The 12,606-nt window shown below is 47.7% G+C and overlaps 1 protein-coding gene across 4 annotated transcripts in view; it reads left to right on the forward strand.

Moving 5' to 3' along the window:
* The window catches only part of Mapk14 (mitogen-activated protein kinase 14), a 55,496-nt gene that overhangs the window by 10,260 nt on the left and 32,630 nt on the right, over positions 1 to 12,606 (forward strand). For 3 of the 4 annotated variants that reach the window (XM_021633438.2, XM_021633436.2, XM_021633435.2), the window contains exon 2: positions 10,874 to 11,003. In XM_021633438.2, the coding sequence (XP_021489113.1) occupies positions 10,874 to 11,003 (130 nt within the window). Of the gene's footprint in view, positions 1 to 2,399; positions 2,485 to 10,873; positions 11,004 to 12,606 lie in introns of all 4 variants that reach the window. The other variant, XM_021633437.2, reaches the window with a different exon arrangement.

Raw genomic sequence — 12,606 nt, forward strand, 5'->3', positions numbered from 1 at the left:
GGCCAGCCAGGGCAATATAGTCAGACTCCATCTCAGATTAAACAAAAATGTCAGGAAAGCAAGAGAACCTCAGGCAGACTCAGAAACAAGAAGCAGGGGTGTTTGGTCGACAGTCGATGCGCAGACCAGCGTGGCTTCAGGTTCCTGGTAGTCCGGATTACAAGCACGCACAACTACTCCGTAATTGCAGATAATTCGATTTCAAATTTCAAGAATGTCTTGCTGAAGGTGTAATTCAGTGGTGGAATACTTAGCTAGAAGGCACAAGCGCTCTAGGTTCCCGCAGCGCGAGGAAAAGGAAAGGAAAAAGAAGTACTTAGGTGGCTGGGGCTCTGTTGGGCCGGGTGTGGTGGCGCAGATGGTCTTCGTCGCACTCAGGAGACTACAGTGGGATGACTGAGTTTGAGGCCAGCACGCTCCTCCTCGCGAAAGCCCTCTCTCAAAACTAAAAACATCTAATCTTGCAAATTCTGAGTAGATCGAAATGTAGAAATTTCTGTAGTACCCTACTTTCCCTGATAACTTTTTATTTTTGTTTTTTAATGGTTTATTTGTTTTTATTTTCTGTGCATTGGTGTTTTGTCTGCATGTATATCTGGGTGAGGGTGTCAGATCCCCTGGAACTGGAGTTGAAGACAGTTGTAAGCTTTCATGTGGGTGCTGGGAATTGAACCTGGGTCCTCTGAACAAGCAGCCGTGTTATTAAGCACTGAGCCGTCTCTCCATCCCCTCCGAGATAACTTTTTTGCACGTTTCTTGATACTTTTGCAGGATGTAGCCCTGGCTTTCTTGGGGTGGACTCCCATTATGTATTAGTACCTTGGCCTGACATACATGTGAAGTTGACGTTTACGGGCTGTTGGTGGTTCAGATGCTGCTCTTGCACCTGGGTGTGGCTCCTAATGCCCACATCAGCCCCCCCCCACCAGAGCAGCCGTGGGCTCTGGCGTCTGACACACCCACACTCATGTATGCACACACCCACACACAGACACATATGCACAAAATAAAAACAAATCTTTAAAAAAATTAATCTCATCATTAGCACTGATAAATGAAAAGTGGTGGAAATTACAGTAGGGCATGAACCAGTTATCTGAACATTTGGAAATCTGAAATATGTGTGCGTGTTCTCTTCCTGTTGCTTTGATAAAGTACCCTGACAAAAGTAAGGCAAAGGAGAACAGTTTCTCTTGGCTTACAGTTGAAGAATACAGTCCTTTGTGGTGAGGGAGTCAAGGCAGCAGGAGCTTCATGCAGCTGCTCACAGCCCACAGCCCACAGCCCACAGCCCACCACACTCAGGAAGCAGAGAGCAATGAGGTCGCGCTGCCAGTGAGCTCCCTTTCCCTATTGCTGCGCCCAGGGTCCCAGACAGGGAGAGGCTGGGCATTCCCTGCCCGGTCCGTGTAATCAAGAGAATCCCTTAGTCGTGCCCAGAGGCCCGGGTGACCAGCAGTACCCACATTGTGCACAGTAACCACAGCAACTCACACTTACATTGTTGCTTCGGATTTCCTGGCGTGAAGAACCTTTGTTGATCCCATCAGATAGCAGTCCAGGCCCAGCAGCATGTGAAATAGGCACACGGTGTGGACACAGACACACAAGTGTGGCATTGCGGTCACGTGTTTAGAATGGTTTCCTGGAGGGAAGGGCATTGAGAGTTGTTTGAGAGCTGAGTGCACTCTTCACTGGGGAGCGTGAAGCGGAATGAATGGGAAAATATCATGTAAGTGAACAGATGTGAAGAGGACCAGCCTGACCAGCTGTGGCTCTCACTGTAGTCCAGTCACTCGCGGAACGTTAAAGGTACAGATGTAGGTCCTGGCCTCAGAGGTCAAGGCGCGGCTCTGTAGCTGGACTGAGGTAATTGCTTTCCCGAATAGCCGGCCTGTGTTCCTGAGGAGCAGAACTTTATAGGCGGCAGAGCGTTACCGTGCACGTACCGTAGAAAGGAACAGTGTAAATCTGTCTGAAGCGTGGGCCGGGACTGGCTGGAGGAAGGAAAGTGCTGCTTTGCCGCAGTGGGCAGCAGTTTGCCGAGAGACACCGGTGTCTTTCTCACTCCTCAGCCTTTCTGCTTTTGAGGTCACAAGTGATCTGATTTTGGTATGTGTTTATTTTTGTTTTATGTTTATGACTAGATGCCAAGGATAAAGAATAAGCCGCAGCTTCTGCTGTGTCTCACAGCTGGAGTAGGAAAGAAGCATGCAAAGGAAGGGTGGTCTTGAGCTCAGCCTCTGAAAGGTTGGCTGGCTGTGATAGTCCCCGGGTTCCATCGAAGAGTTGATGAATACATATACACTTCTAAATTGTAGAAACTGCAGGTATCCATAGATCAAGGCTTTCAAGGACACTCGATTATATTTTAATAATCTTCTCTTTTTACTGTTCAGAGATATGGTCAACTTCCAATGTGAGAGAAAGATCTAAAAATATTGAAAGTTTACGACATGGAAAGTCCCATGCTGGAAACTGCAGGTACAGACCTATTTTATAGTTGGATGTTCATTTCAGCTCTGAGTATGTGAAACTACCTTCTGGGGCCCGAGAAGGTGGCTCAGTTGTTGAGTTCATACTGTTCTTGCAGCGGATCCAAGTTCTGTTTCCAGCAGCCGTGTGGGGAAGCTTACAGCTAGCTGCTGTGACTCCAGCTCCACAGATCCCGTGCCCCCCGCAGGCATGGCACTCAAGTACAAGCCCCCGCACACCACAGATTAAAAATAACGTCTTTTTTTAATAACCTGCTTTTTACAGTTTATTAGGCACACTCAGCACCCTTAGCGTCATTTGAGCCTCTTGACAACGTTTCAGGCTAGGCAGGCTGGTGACACCAGTTTTATTACTTGGAAAACAGGTGTGTGAAAGCTTTGGCATCACCTGCTAGTCAGTACCACGACCAAAGCTAGAACTCATCTTTCTGTTCTGTTTTGTTTTTCGAGACAGGGTTTTTTCTCTGTGTAGCCCTGGCTGTCCTAGACTTGATTTGTAGACCAGGCCGGCCTGGAACTCAGTGATCCACCTGACTCTGCCTCCCAAGTGCTGGGATTACAGGTATGTGCCACTGTACCCGGTCTAGAACTCATCTTTTGACCACTGGTTTGTTCTTTGTATTGTATGGTATACAATTAAATTTGCTAAGTGGAATTTTCTAGCTCAGAGTATCTTTAAAAAAGATATTCTTTTTTAAAAAAATGATTTATTTTATTATGTACATTGGTGTTTTGCCTGCAAACCTTTGTGAAGCTGTCAGATCTCCTTTAACTGAGTTACAGATAGTTGTGAGCTGCTGTGTGGGTGCTGAGAATTGAACCCAGGTCCTCTGGAATTGTTGTCCTGCCTTAGCAACAGAATACACTGTGTGTATGTGAGCACATGGCTTACTGGGACAGACACTGCTGCTGGGCATTGGGAGAGTATCTGACTGCTTGTCCACAGCCTGGGGAGGCTCATGTCACAATTCCAAGTGCTTGGCTGCTGATGCTTATAACCTGCTCACTGTCTGAAAGGTGTACCAGAGCCAGAGTTGGAGACCATCTGTAGTCTGCTTTAAGAATCAAGATCTCCTGTTGAGAGGCATTGCTTAGTTCCCCTCCCCTCTTCTCAGGACCGTACTTGGCAGCTCAGTTTTCTTAGAATGGCAGAAATGAGTGTGACTGCAGTGTCGTACTTTTGTCTGGGGTCACTGCTGTAGGAGTAGGCAAGTCCACAGGCTGTGGCCCACAGGCTGCATTGCAGGCCGTGTGCATCTCAGGGTAGCTGTGAATTCCATCCAACACGTTTGTAGATGACACCGCCTACCACGTGCTGGAAGGTTGGACAGCCCTGCTCCAGAGCATACTTTCTCAACTCTGACACACTTTGGCATCTTCATAGTCCCTGGCTGGCGTGTCTGCTGTCGGAGGCTCACCAAGTAGCATGCTGGACACCACCTGCTAGGTGACAGAAACATTTTGCTCTAAGACTTGGTTCAGAAAGTCCAGTGTTGACTCAGATGCCCTCTGGGGGACAAAGTGATCCTTTTTTTTTAAAACCTCTAGAGGAAGCCTGCAAAACAGTCCTGTGAAGAGGCTTAGATGGCAAGCACACAGTCATGAGGATCCTTGGAAGAGGATCCTTCAGCTTCAGTCAGATAAAAAAGTGACTTCTGGGGCTGGAGGGATGGTTCAGCAATTACGAGCACTGGCTGCCTTTGCAGAGGACCTGAGTTTGATTCCCAGTCCCCACATGGTGGCTCACACCCATCTGTAACTCTGGTTCCAAGGGGTGACATCCTCTTCTGCCTCCTGTATGCCCATGAGACATACATGTAGGGTAAACACTCACTCAAGAAAATTCAAAGACAATTAGAGACTTGCTGTTTGTCCGCATCTTCACTGAGGCTTTCTGGGAGACAGTGAGTCAGAGCCACCTTGCTGAATTGCTTCCCAGTCCTTGACCCACAACAATAGGAGATAATAAATCCTGTTTAAAGCTCCAGCTTTGGGGTGATTTGTTCCTCAGCACTAGATAATACCCCAAGTCTTATCATAAAATGTCCTGGTGTATAAGGTAGGAAGTTCTATGCTGACGGACATTAGCCTGTTCAGCCATAGTTAGGTTTGTAGCTTAGATTGGCAGTATAGATAAGGAGTCTGGGTACTATTGCTGTGAAAGCCTTTTCCATGTTAGCAGCCAGAGCATAGTAACTTTGGTATAACACCATTAGTCTGGCATTTCAGATTTGTTTGAAATGAGTTAATTATGATTACTTAAAGAAATATTTGCTATTAAAATGTTGAAACAGCAAAATGGAGAGGTGTTTCTGGTGATGCACTGTAATGAGGCTTTTGTAAAACAGCCCCTTTAAAGAGAAGGCACAGTGGGCGGGCATAACAAGCTCAAAATGCAGCGTATGCCTCTGTGGAATGTCCTGTGAAGCCCTGATGGGGCTGGAGTGACAGACGAAGAACCTTTACATTTGACTGAGCTAGAGGAGCCTCATCCTTGTGGCTGTTGGCGGAGATCTCCACTCTGTCTAGATCTGAGCACAGAGCTACCTCTAAGTCTACCTCTAGGTTAAGGACTCTCAACAGAGGGGACATTTTGTCCCCCTAGAAACCACATTTTTAAAAAAAGGGGCCCCGTCATGGTGACATGAACTTGTAATCTGAGCACTGGGGTGGCACAGACTGACAGATCTTGGGCTGGCCTCCCAGTTCAGCCCACTTGCTAAGTTCTGGGCAGTGAGAGTCCCTTTTTCAACATGCTTTCTCAACGTTGACGAGCAGGGCAGTGCGAAAACAGTATGTGGCATGCTGCTTAGATTCCTTCCCTCTGAGCTTTCGGGTTGCTTTTCAGATGATTTAAGGTTTTTCTAGGAGCTTCTGCTTTAAAAAAAATCATAATTTAGAGCGAAACACACAATTTCTGTTCTTTCCAAATACTGCTTTGATAGGGAAAGGAAAAGCATTTTAGTGGCTAGAGCTGGGACATGAACAGCCTTTGCTGGAGGGTTATTAACCCCTGAGAACAGAGTCTGAGTAATTCCTGCTTGTTTCTGAAATGTAAGGTGTACTTGAATTGGGAGTGCGTCCTCTGTGGTAAAAATCGGTGTGTTCTAAGGAAAGCATGTGATGAGCGGAGATGCCGTCAGCTGTTCCAGTATGTGTGTGCATGGCCATCTCTTGTGACTCCATAGTGAGAGTATCGCAAAAGGCAGATTTGAAAATTATTTGGTAAAGTGAAAATGATTGTGATTTAGGAATGTAGGTTCCAGATTTACATATGGGTGATTACACCATGTAAGTATCATTACAAGGAACTGTAATTGCTACCAAGTAGTAGTTTCAGATACCACTCAGTGACAGCAGCACCGTGATTGATGTTTCTGCTCTACTGAAGGCCTCTTTGAGAGAGGGAAGATTGTTCTTTAAGAAGAAATCAGACAATAGAAACGCACAGTTCAAAAATGTTAGCAGTCTGGGACACATTAGCTATTTCTTCTGTTTGAACAGTTTCCCTGTGATAGGATCCGTGCCTGCTTCTGGAACTTGTTCTCTTGCCTTCAGTACATGAAGGGATGTGGAATCTTGTCATTGCTCCATCCGTAGCCCAAACTGGCCTCTACCGTGTTCCACCTGTCTCTGCCTTCCAAGCACTAGGATTGTAGGCATGAACCACTACCCCCAACTTGAGAGAGAGAGAGAGCGCGCTCCTGTGGAGGTCACGTATGCAAAGTTGACATAAGACAGACACCCATCCTGCATGCCAGGAATGAAGCTGAGCCCTTTGTACCACGATGATGAGGGAGACAGATGCACTAATTGCCCTCAAGATGCCCAGGGCGAGTGGTAACAGCAGACGTTATGAATGTTTGATATTTGAGTTTTACAAAATTAGGGTTTTGCTGAACCTGTCATAAAAACTAGTACCCTAGATTAGATACACACATTATCTTTATTTTATATTAGGTTGATAGAATTTAATTAACTTCCTCAAGAGTATACAGTTATTAAGTGGCAGAGGTAGTATTAAGACGCAGATAGTCTACCCCCAGAGCCCAGCCCTTGTTTAACTACCTGGTGGGTGGTAAGTAATCATATTAATCATTGTGATTATTGGGGGCTGTAGGGTCCTGGCACAGCATCTGTCCTCCACCAACCAGCTAGTGGAGTCAGAGGGTAGAACACGCACCTCTGCCCTGGAGCCGGCAGCAGAACAGCCTGGGTGGATGATCACGCTGGACAGCTGTCCTGCTTTTCCAGCTGAGCTGAACATGGACGTGCAGTCAGGCCTGCTCGCCTTCCCTACCCCCACAGTCCCATCCCGAGTAGAGGACAGAGCTGCAGAGGCTGCAAGAGGCAGGACACTCAGGGTGGAAGTTAAAGCACACCATGGCCATTTCCTCCCTTTCAGACCAGTTTAGAGAACCGGGTTTAAAGAGTGGTAAGGATTTACACACACTGGAAGGTTCGTGGAGACAGAAGGAGCATACAAGGTGAGGGCTGACGGGGAGTGTCTGCCTCAGACCGGGTTAGCAACATCTCTGAGGGAGTGACTAAACCAGTACTTGAAGAATGAAGGCTTAGTCGTGGGGCGGGTTGGGAGCAGGGTAAGGGAACTGGGAGCAGGCTGTGCACATAGTTGAAGGAACTGAAAGAAGCCAGTGAGCTCAGAGGCCTGGGGGGGGGGGGGCATGGTCGTGATGGGAAGCGCATCATGCTGGGGGGCCACTGACTGGCTGAGCACTGTGACCCGCTGGACTCCTGAGCCCTACAGACCATGGCAGGAAACTTGCGTTTCATTCTGTGTGCCCAGAGAATTCCTTGAGTTTATAAAGAGTCATGGTGTGTTTATTTTGAAATACTGTGTGTGAGAGAGAGATGTTTTTAAGTGTGGAGATTGGAGGACATCAGGCATGGTGTCCTTTACCTGCACCTTTACCTGCCAAGCAAGTATGACACTCAGGTATCTGGCTGGAGCAATTGGACGGCCAATTGGTACCTGGTGTGACAGCAACAGGAGAACAGTTGAGCCTGTTTTCAGCTTGCTAAGTTCTCGATGCTAATGTTTCTTTCCCTGGGACGGCGCGGTGGGTGGCCGCTTATAGAAGAGGTTCCAAATAAGGATGGGCTTTGAGGGTTTTACATTTGCAGATGGCATCTAACTTTGTGATTTTTCTCATCCCTGTGATCAAGACAGGAGCAATTTCAAGCAGCAAAGGTTTTCTGCTCTTCATTTCACAGGGTTCATTCAGTCTGTGGTTGCCTGGGCCCACACACCTGAGCAGAACATTATGGAGGGAGTCTGGTTTGGGTGGCTCTTTACTGCTTGGCAGGCAGGAATGGCACAGAAAAGATCAAACGCCCAACCCTAACTACTCCTTCCAGCTAAGTTCCTCCTCCTCAGGAAAAGTACAAAACCTTTTATGTTTGTGCAGTGTGGGCAGTACATAGGGATGCTCGTGTGTGTGTGTGTGTGTGTGTGTGTGTGTGTGTGTGTGTCACTGAACACGGTGACACATCTGTGGTTGCAGTGTTCAGGAGTTAGAGGCAGAGGATCTTCAGCAGCCAGAGAGACAGCTCAGAGGTTAAGAGCCCTGGCTGATCTTCCAGAGGTCCTGAGTTCAATTCCCAGCAACCACATGGTGGTTCACAACCATCTATAGTGAGATCTGGTGCCCTCTGCTGGCCTGCCGGTGTACAGGCAGACAGAACACTGTATACGTAATAAATAAATAAATCTTTAAAAAAATACTATCTTCAGCTATAGAGAGAGTCTAAGGCCTAGACTAAATAAGAACTGCCTAACAACAACAAAAGGAGACAAAGTGGTGCCACTAGCTGAGAATCATGTTGAGGACACGCACCCATGGAGGACATTTCATGTTGAGCTGTAGCATGGATAGAGATCATCAGGAGGAGAACATGCAAGGTGGCCCAGGCCTCTTCCCCGAACATCTCCATTACCAGGGGCTCCGTAGATGCAGAGAAAGTCCTAGAAGGTCTGCAGAAATACCCACTGACAGGAGGAGGGAGATGTGGTAACCATGCGAAATGCTAATCCAGAGAAGTAGTCATTGGACTTGCTTATAGAGAAGAGCACATCCAGCAGGATGGATTCAAGGAGGAGTGGGAGCTGAGAACAAGCTGTGCTTCTCAGGAGCTGTACGAATCACCCGAGATCCTGCCGCAACGCAGGCCCGACTGTGGGGCCAGCAGCCGCCTTCCCAGTAAACAGCAGAGCTGTAGCTTAGGAGCTCCTGTTCCAGTGCATGGAAATACAAATTACTGGCCTCTCTTTAGTTTCTGATTTGCAGCTCTTAGGATGGTATCCAGTTTTCTTATAAATCTTCAGGTGAGGCTGACATGAATGGTTCCCATACCTTGAGAATTTGGAGAGTCTTAAGCTTTGAAGAACTTTTAAACTATGGTGGAGAGTCACCAAAGCAAGTTAATGAAGATGGGAAATTTCTAGAGCATATTCTTAAATGAGTGGCCCAGAAGAGGGATGGGTGTATGACTCAGTGGCAGGGTGCTTGGCTACCAGCCACCTCTCCCTCCTTCCCTCTCTCTCCCCCCCTTCCCCTCTCTCTTCCTCTCTTTCCTCTTCCTCTTCCTCATGCATGTAAATAAGATGAGCCAGTAATACAGGGGAGAAGATGGGTACAGAGGAAGGTTGCTGAGGAGATGCGAGACAGCTCCAAAGCACTGTTAGTTGGGATTTGATCAGAGGAGATGTCTTAGAGCAAGAGAGTCTGTGGAGAGCATTGGCCAAGGGAAACTGGGGCACAGGTCCACAAGAAGAGGTGGAGCTCCCTGTGGTAGCTTCTGTTCTCTCAAGGAAAGGAGTTTGGAAGTTTGAGAGGCAAAAATACCAAGTCATTTTACAGTAGAAAATGACCTTGTTAAGAAAAGTAGCACTATTTTAAAGCATATTTGAAATTACATTCAGAAGTGAAATTTTTCAAGCAGTCTGGTTATACATTCTATTTTTTTGTTTGTTTGTTTGTTTGTTTTCTTTCCCCGACCACGGTGAGCCACGGGTGATTAAGTGGCTGGTGTTACCCAAGGTTAGATTTTTATCTAGGATACAGGAGCAGTCATCACTGTTGAGCAGTTAGGGCACTGTGTCAGACAGAAGAGTGCTGGAGAGACTGTGATGGTGGGGTCAGCAGCTGAGCTGCAGACAAGGTGGAGCGAGCTGAAGCAAGCTGAGAGGCTGGAGGGCTGCAGGAAGAGAGGGTGCTGGAGAGAGATGATCCGAAGGTGGCTGCCTGAGGTGGAGTTTCCTGAGAGGTCAGCAAACAGGACGTTGGATGTGCCCTCTGCTTGGTTGACACGGTTGCCAAGAATGTTGTCAAAGCTGGGAGTGGAGAGATGCTTTCTGATAGGGCAGACTTGTGGTGGGTGATGGAAAATTCTAGTCAGTAGATCATAGCTGCAGAGCTGATGGGTTTTCAGGATTGTTAGCGGGGGCTTTTGGAAAACAAATGGGCGGTAGTAATTGCAGATCCGCACTACAGGGAGGTGTGTGTGCAAGAGCGCCCTCTGATGGCAGCACTGTGAGAAATGCCGGTGTAGCTTACATCCACAGGGTAGAAAAGGCTCAGACTGGAACAAATCAAAGTGATGGTTAAAGAGTGGGGATCCATGTAGGTTTGGGGATGAAAAGAGGACTCCTGGAGTAAGGACAGACTAGTGAGGGCAACTTGAGCATGGCATCTGAGCTAGCACAACGATGCTGTTCATCCCATCTGGGTCTCATTCTCTGGTCTTTGTGCTCATCATTGTAGTATTTGTTCATCACTCTTCCCCATGCCTGAGGACTTTCTGCTGTACCTTTGTGCAGGGCCCAAGACTTTGAAAGTTCTCCTGGAAGCAGGGCGGTTTGAGGCCTTTACTTTGACAGCCCTGTAGTAACAAGGTGACAGAGAGGCCTGTGAACAGGGTACATACAGAGATTATCAGTGTGTTGCTCCGTTGGAGAGGCGGCTGCCTGGGTTCATGAAGTGTTAGTGCTAGCCACAACCATTTTGCAGTTGCTGTTACCTGATGACTGCTTTCCGGCAAGAACTACGAGCTGAGGAGTTGTGCCAGGGACTTTGCCTAGGCTTTGGAGAGTTGAAAATGCTACTCTGCGCCTCCCTGGAGAGTACTTGCAAACCGTAGACTAAAAGGGCAGAAAGCAGCATGGAGGGTAAATACGAGCCTTCTCTGGGCGGTGCATGATGAATCATTAGTCTTCATCTTGGATTTTAGTTTCTGTTTTTCTTTGTGTGTCTTGCCTCACATTTCACTTGTAAGTGAAGTAGCCTTGGAAGTATTAAAACTAGTATTTGGAGCACTTTTAACAGTTTTCTTTTTGTCGTTCTCCCTTCCCACATTAGTGCTGCTTTTGATACAAAGACGGGGCATCGTGTGGCTGTTAAGAAGCTGTCGAGGCCATTTCAGTCCATTATTCATGCCAAAAGAACCTACAGGGAGCTGCGCCTGCTGAAGCACATGAAGCACGAGAACGTAAGCCGCCTCTTCTCTCGGGTGCGCCGCCGCATCTGTGTGCCCACTGCGCGCGAGCACAGCGCACTGTCAGAGTTCATGCCGCCCGAGTCAGGTCTTGTGTGAGGACAGTGATGCTGCCTCTTCGCAGCTAGAGCTTCACTTCAGGATCTGGAGAAGCATTTGACTAATTAATTAATTGATTGATTTGTGTCTTATTTATTGGTTGGTTGATTGGTTGGTTTATTGGTTTTGGGTGTGTGTTTGCCTGCTGGAGTGTATGTGTGTTGTAGGGTGCAGTGCCCTTGGAGGCCAGAAGATGTCAGACTCCCTGGAACTGGACTCACAGGTGCTTGTGAGCCACAGTGTGGGTGCTGAAGCCCACACCTGGCTGCTCTGCGGGAGTAGCCGGTGTTCTTCACTGCTGAGGCATTTCTCCAGCAGCGAGACACCTCCTGATGCTTTTCTGTTTATTATTTCTTTACTTTGTGTCTGTGTCTGTGTGCACACATGTAAGTGGATGTCAAAAGACAGCTTGTGGGGACAGGCCCACAGTCGTCGGTAGCTACAGTCCCAAGGAATCTGATATACTTTTCTGGCCTCAGCTAGCACTGTGCACATACGGTGCACAGACATAACATGCAGGCAGAACACCCGTACACATAAAAAGATTAAAAAATACCAAAACTGCCAGGTGGTGGTGGCATACACCTGTAATCCCAGCACTCAGGGAGGCAGAGGCAGCTGGATCTCTGTGAGTTCAAGGCCAGCCTGGTCTACAAATGGAGTCCAGGACAACCAGGACTACACAGAGAAACCCTGTACTGAACTGAACTCAGGTTCCCTGGAAGGATGGCTGAGCCGCCTCTCTGACCCCAGAATACAGGGTTTGGGTTTGCATATGCTGTTGCACGTGCGGACTGCCTAGTATCACTGCGGCTTTTTATGTTAAGATGCTCAGGTTCTAGCGTAGATGCTCCCTGCACTTAGGTATCAGTGTTTTGGTTTTTTGTTTTTGTTTTGTTTTCTGAGACAGGGTTTCTCTGTATAGCCCTGGCTGTCCTGGAATTGACTGACACACAGAGAGCCCCCTGCCTCCCTGATGTTGGGATTTAAAGCTTGGGATGCCGTGCCTGACTTGGTTTTTATTTTTAAGTGTTGGTTGCTTGGTTGGAGACAGGGTCCCCCTATGTAGCCCTGGCTGAGTTGAAATTAATGAGCTACTCTCCAGCCAGTTGGGTTTTGTTTTGGTTTTGTTTTTGATCCAGGCTTTCTCTGTGTAGCCTTGTCTGGACTCATTTTGTAGACCAGTCTGGCCGCGAATTCAGAGCTCCACTTGCCTCTGCCTCCCAAGTTGTGAGATTAAAGGTGTGCGCCACCAAGCCTGGCTGAATTTTTAAACAAAGCAGGCACAGGGTTGAATGTCTCAGTTTTCTTTTCTACTGACATGTTTGAAGGGAAAAAAAAAACAGGACTCACACTTAATATAGATGTCTCACCTTTTGGTCTGTCTGTTTTATGCAGGGAGAACCAAGACTTGGGGCTCCGCTGCTGTGAGCACTGGCTGCTCTAGCAGAGGACCTGAGTTTAGTTCCCGGCACCCACACTGGGTGGCTCAAAACTG

Source organism: Meriones unguiculatus, chromosome 16 (genome assembly GCF_030254825.1).
Source record: "Meriones unguiculatus strain TT.TT164.6M chromosome 16, Bangor_MerUng_6.1, whole genome shotgun sequence".
NCBI lineage: Eukaryota > Metazoa > Chordata > Mammalia > Rodentia > Muridae > Meriones > Meriones unguiculatus.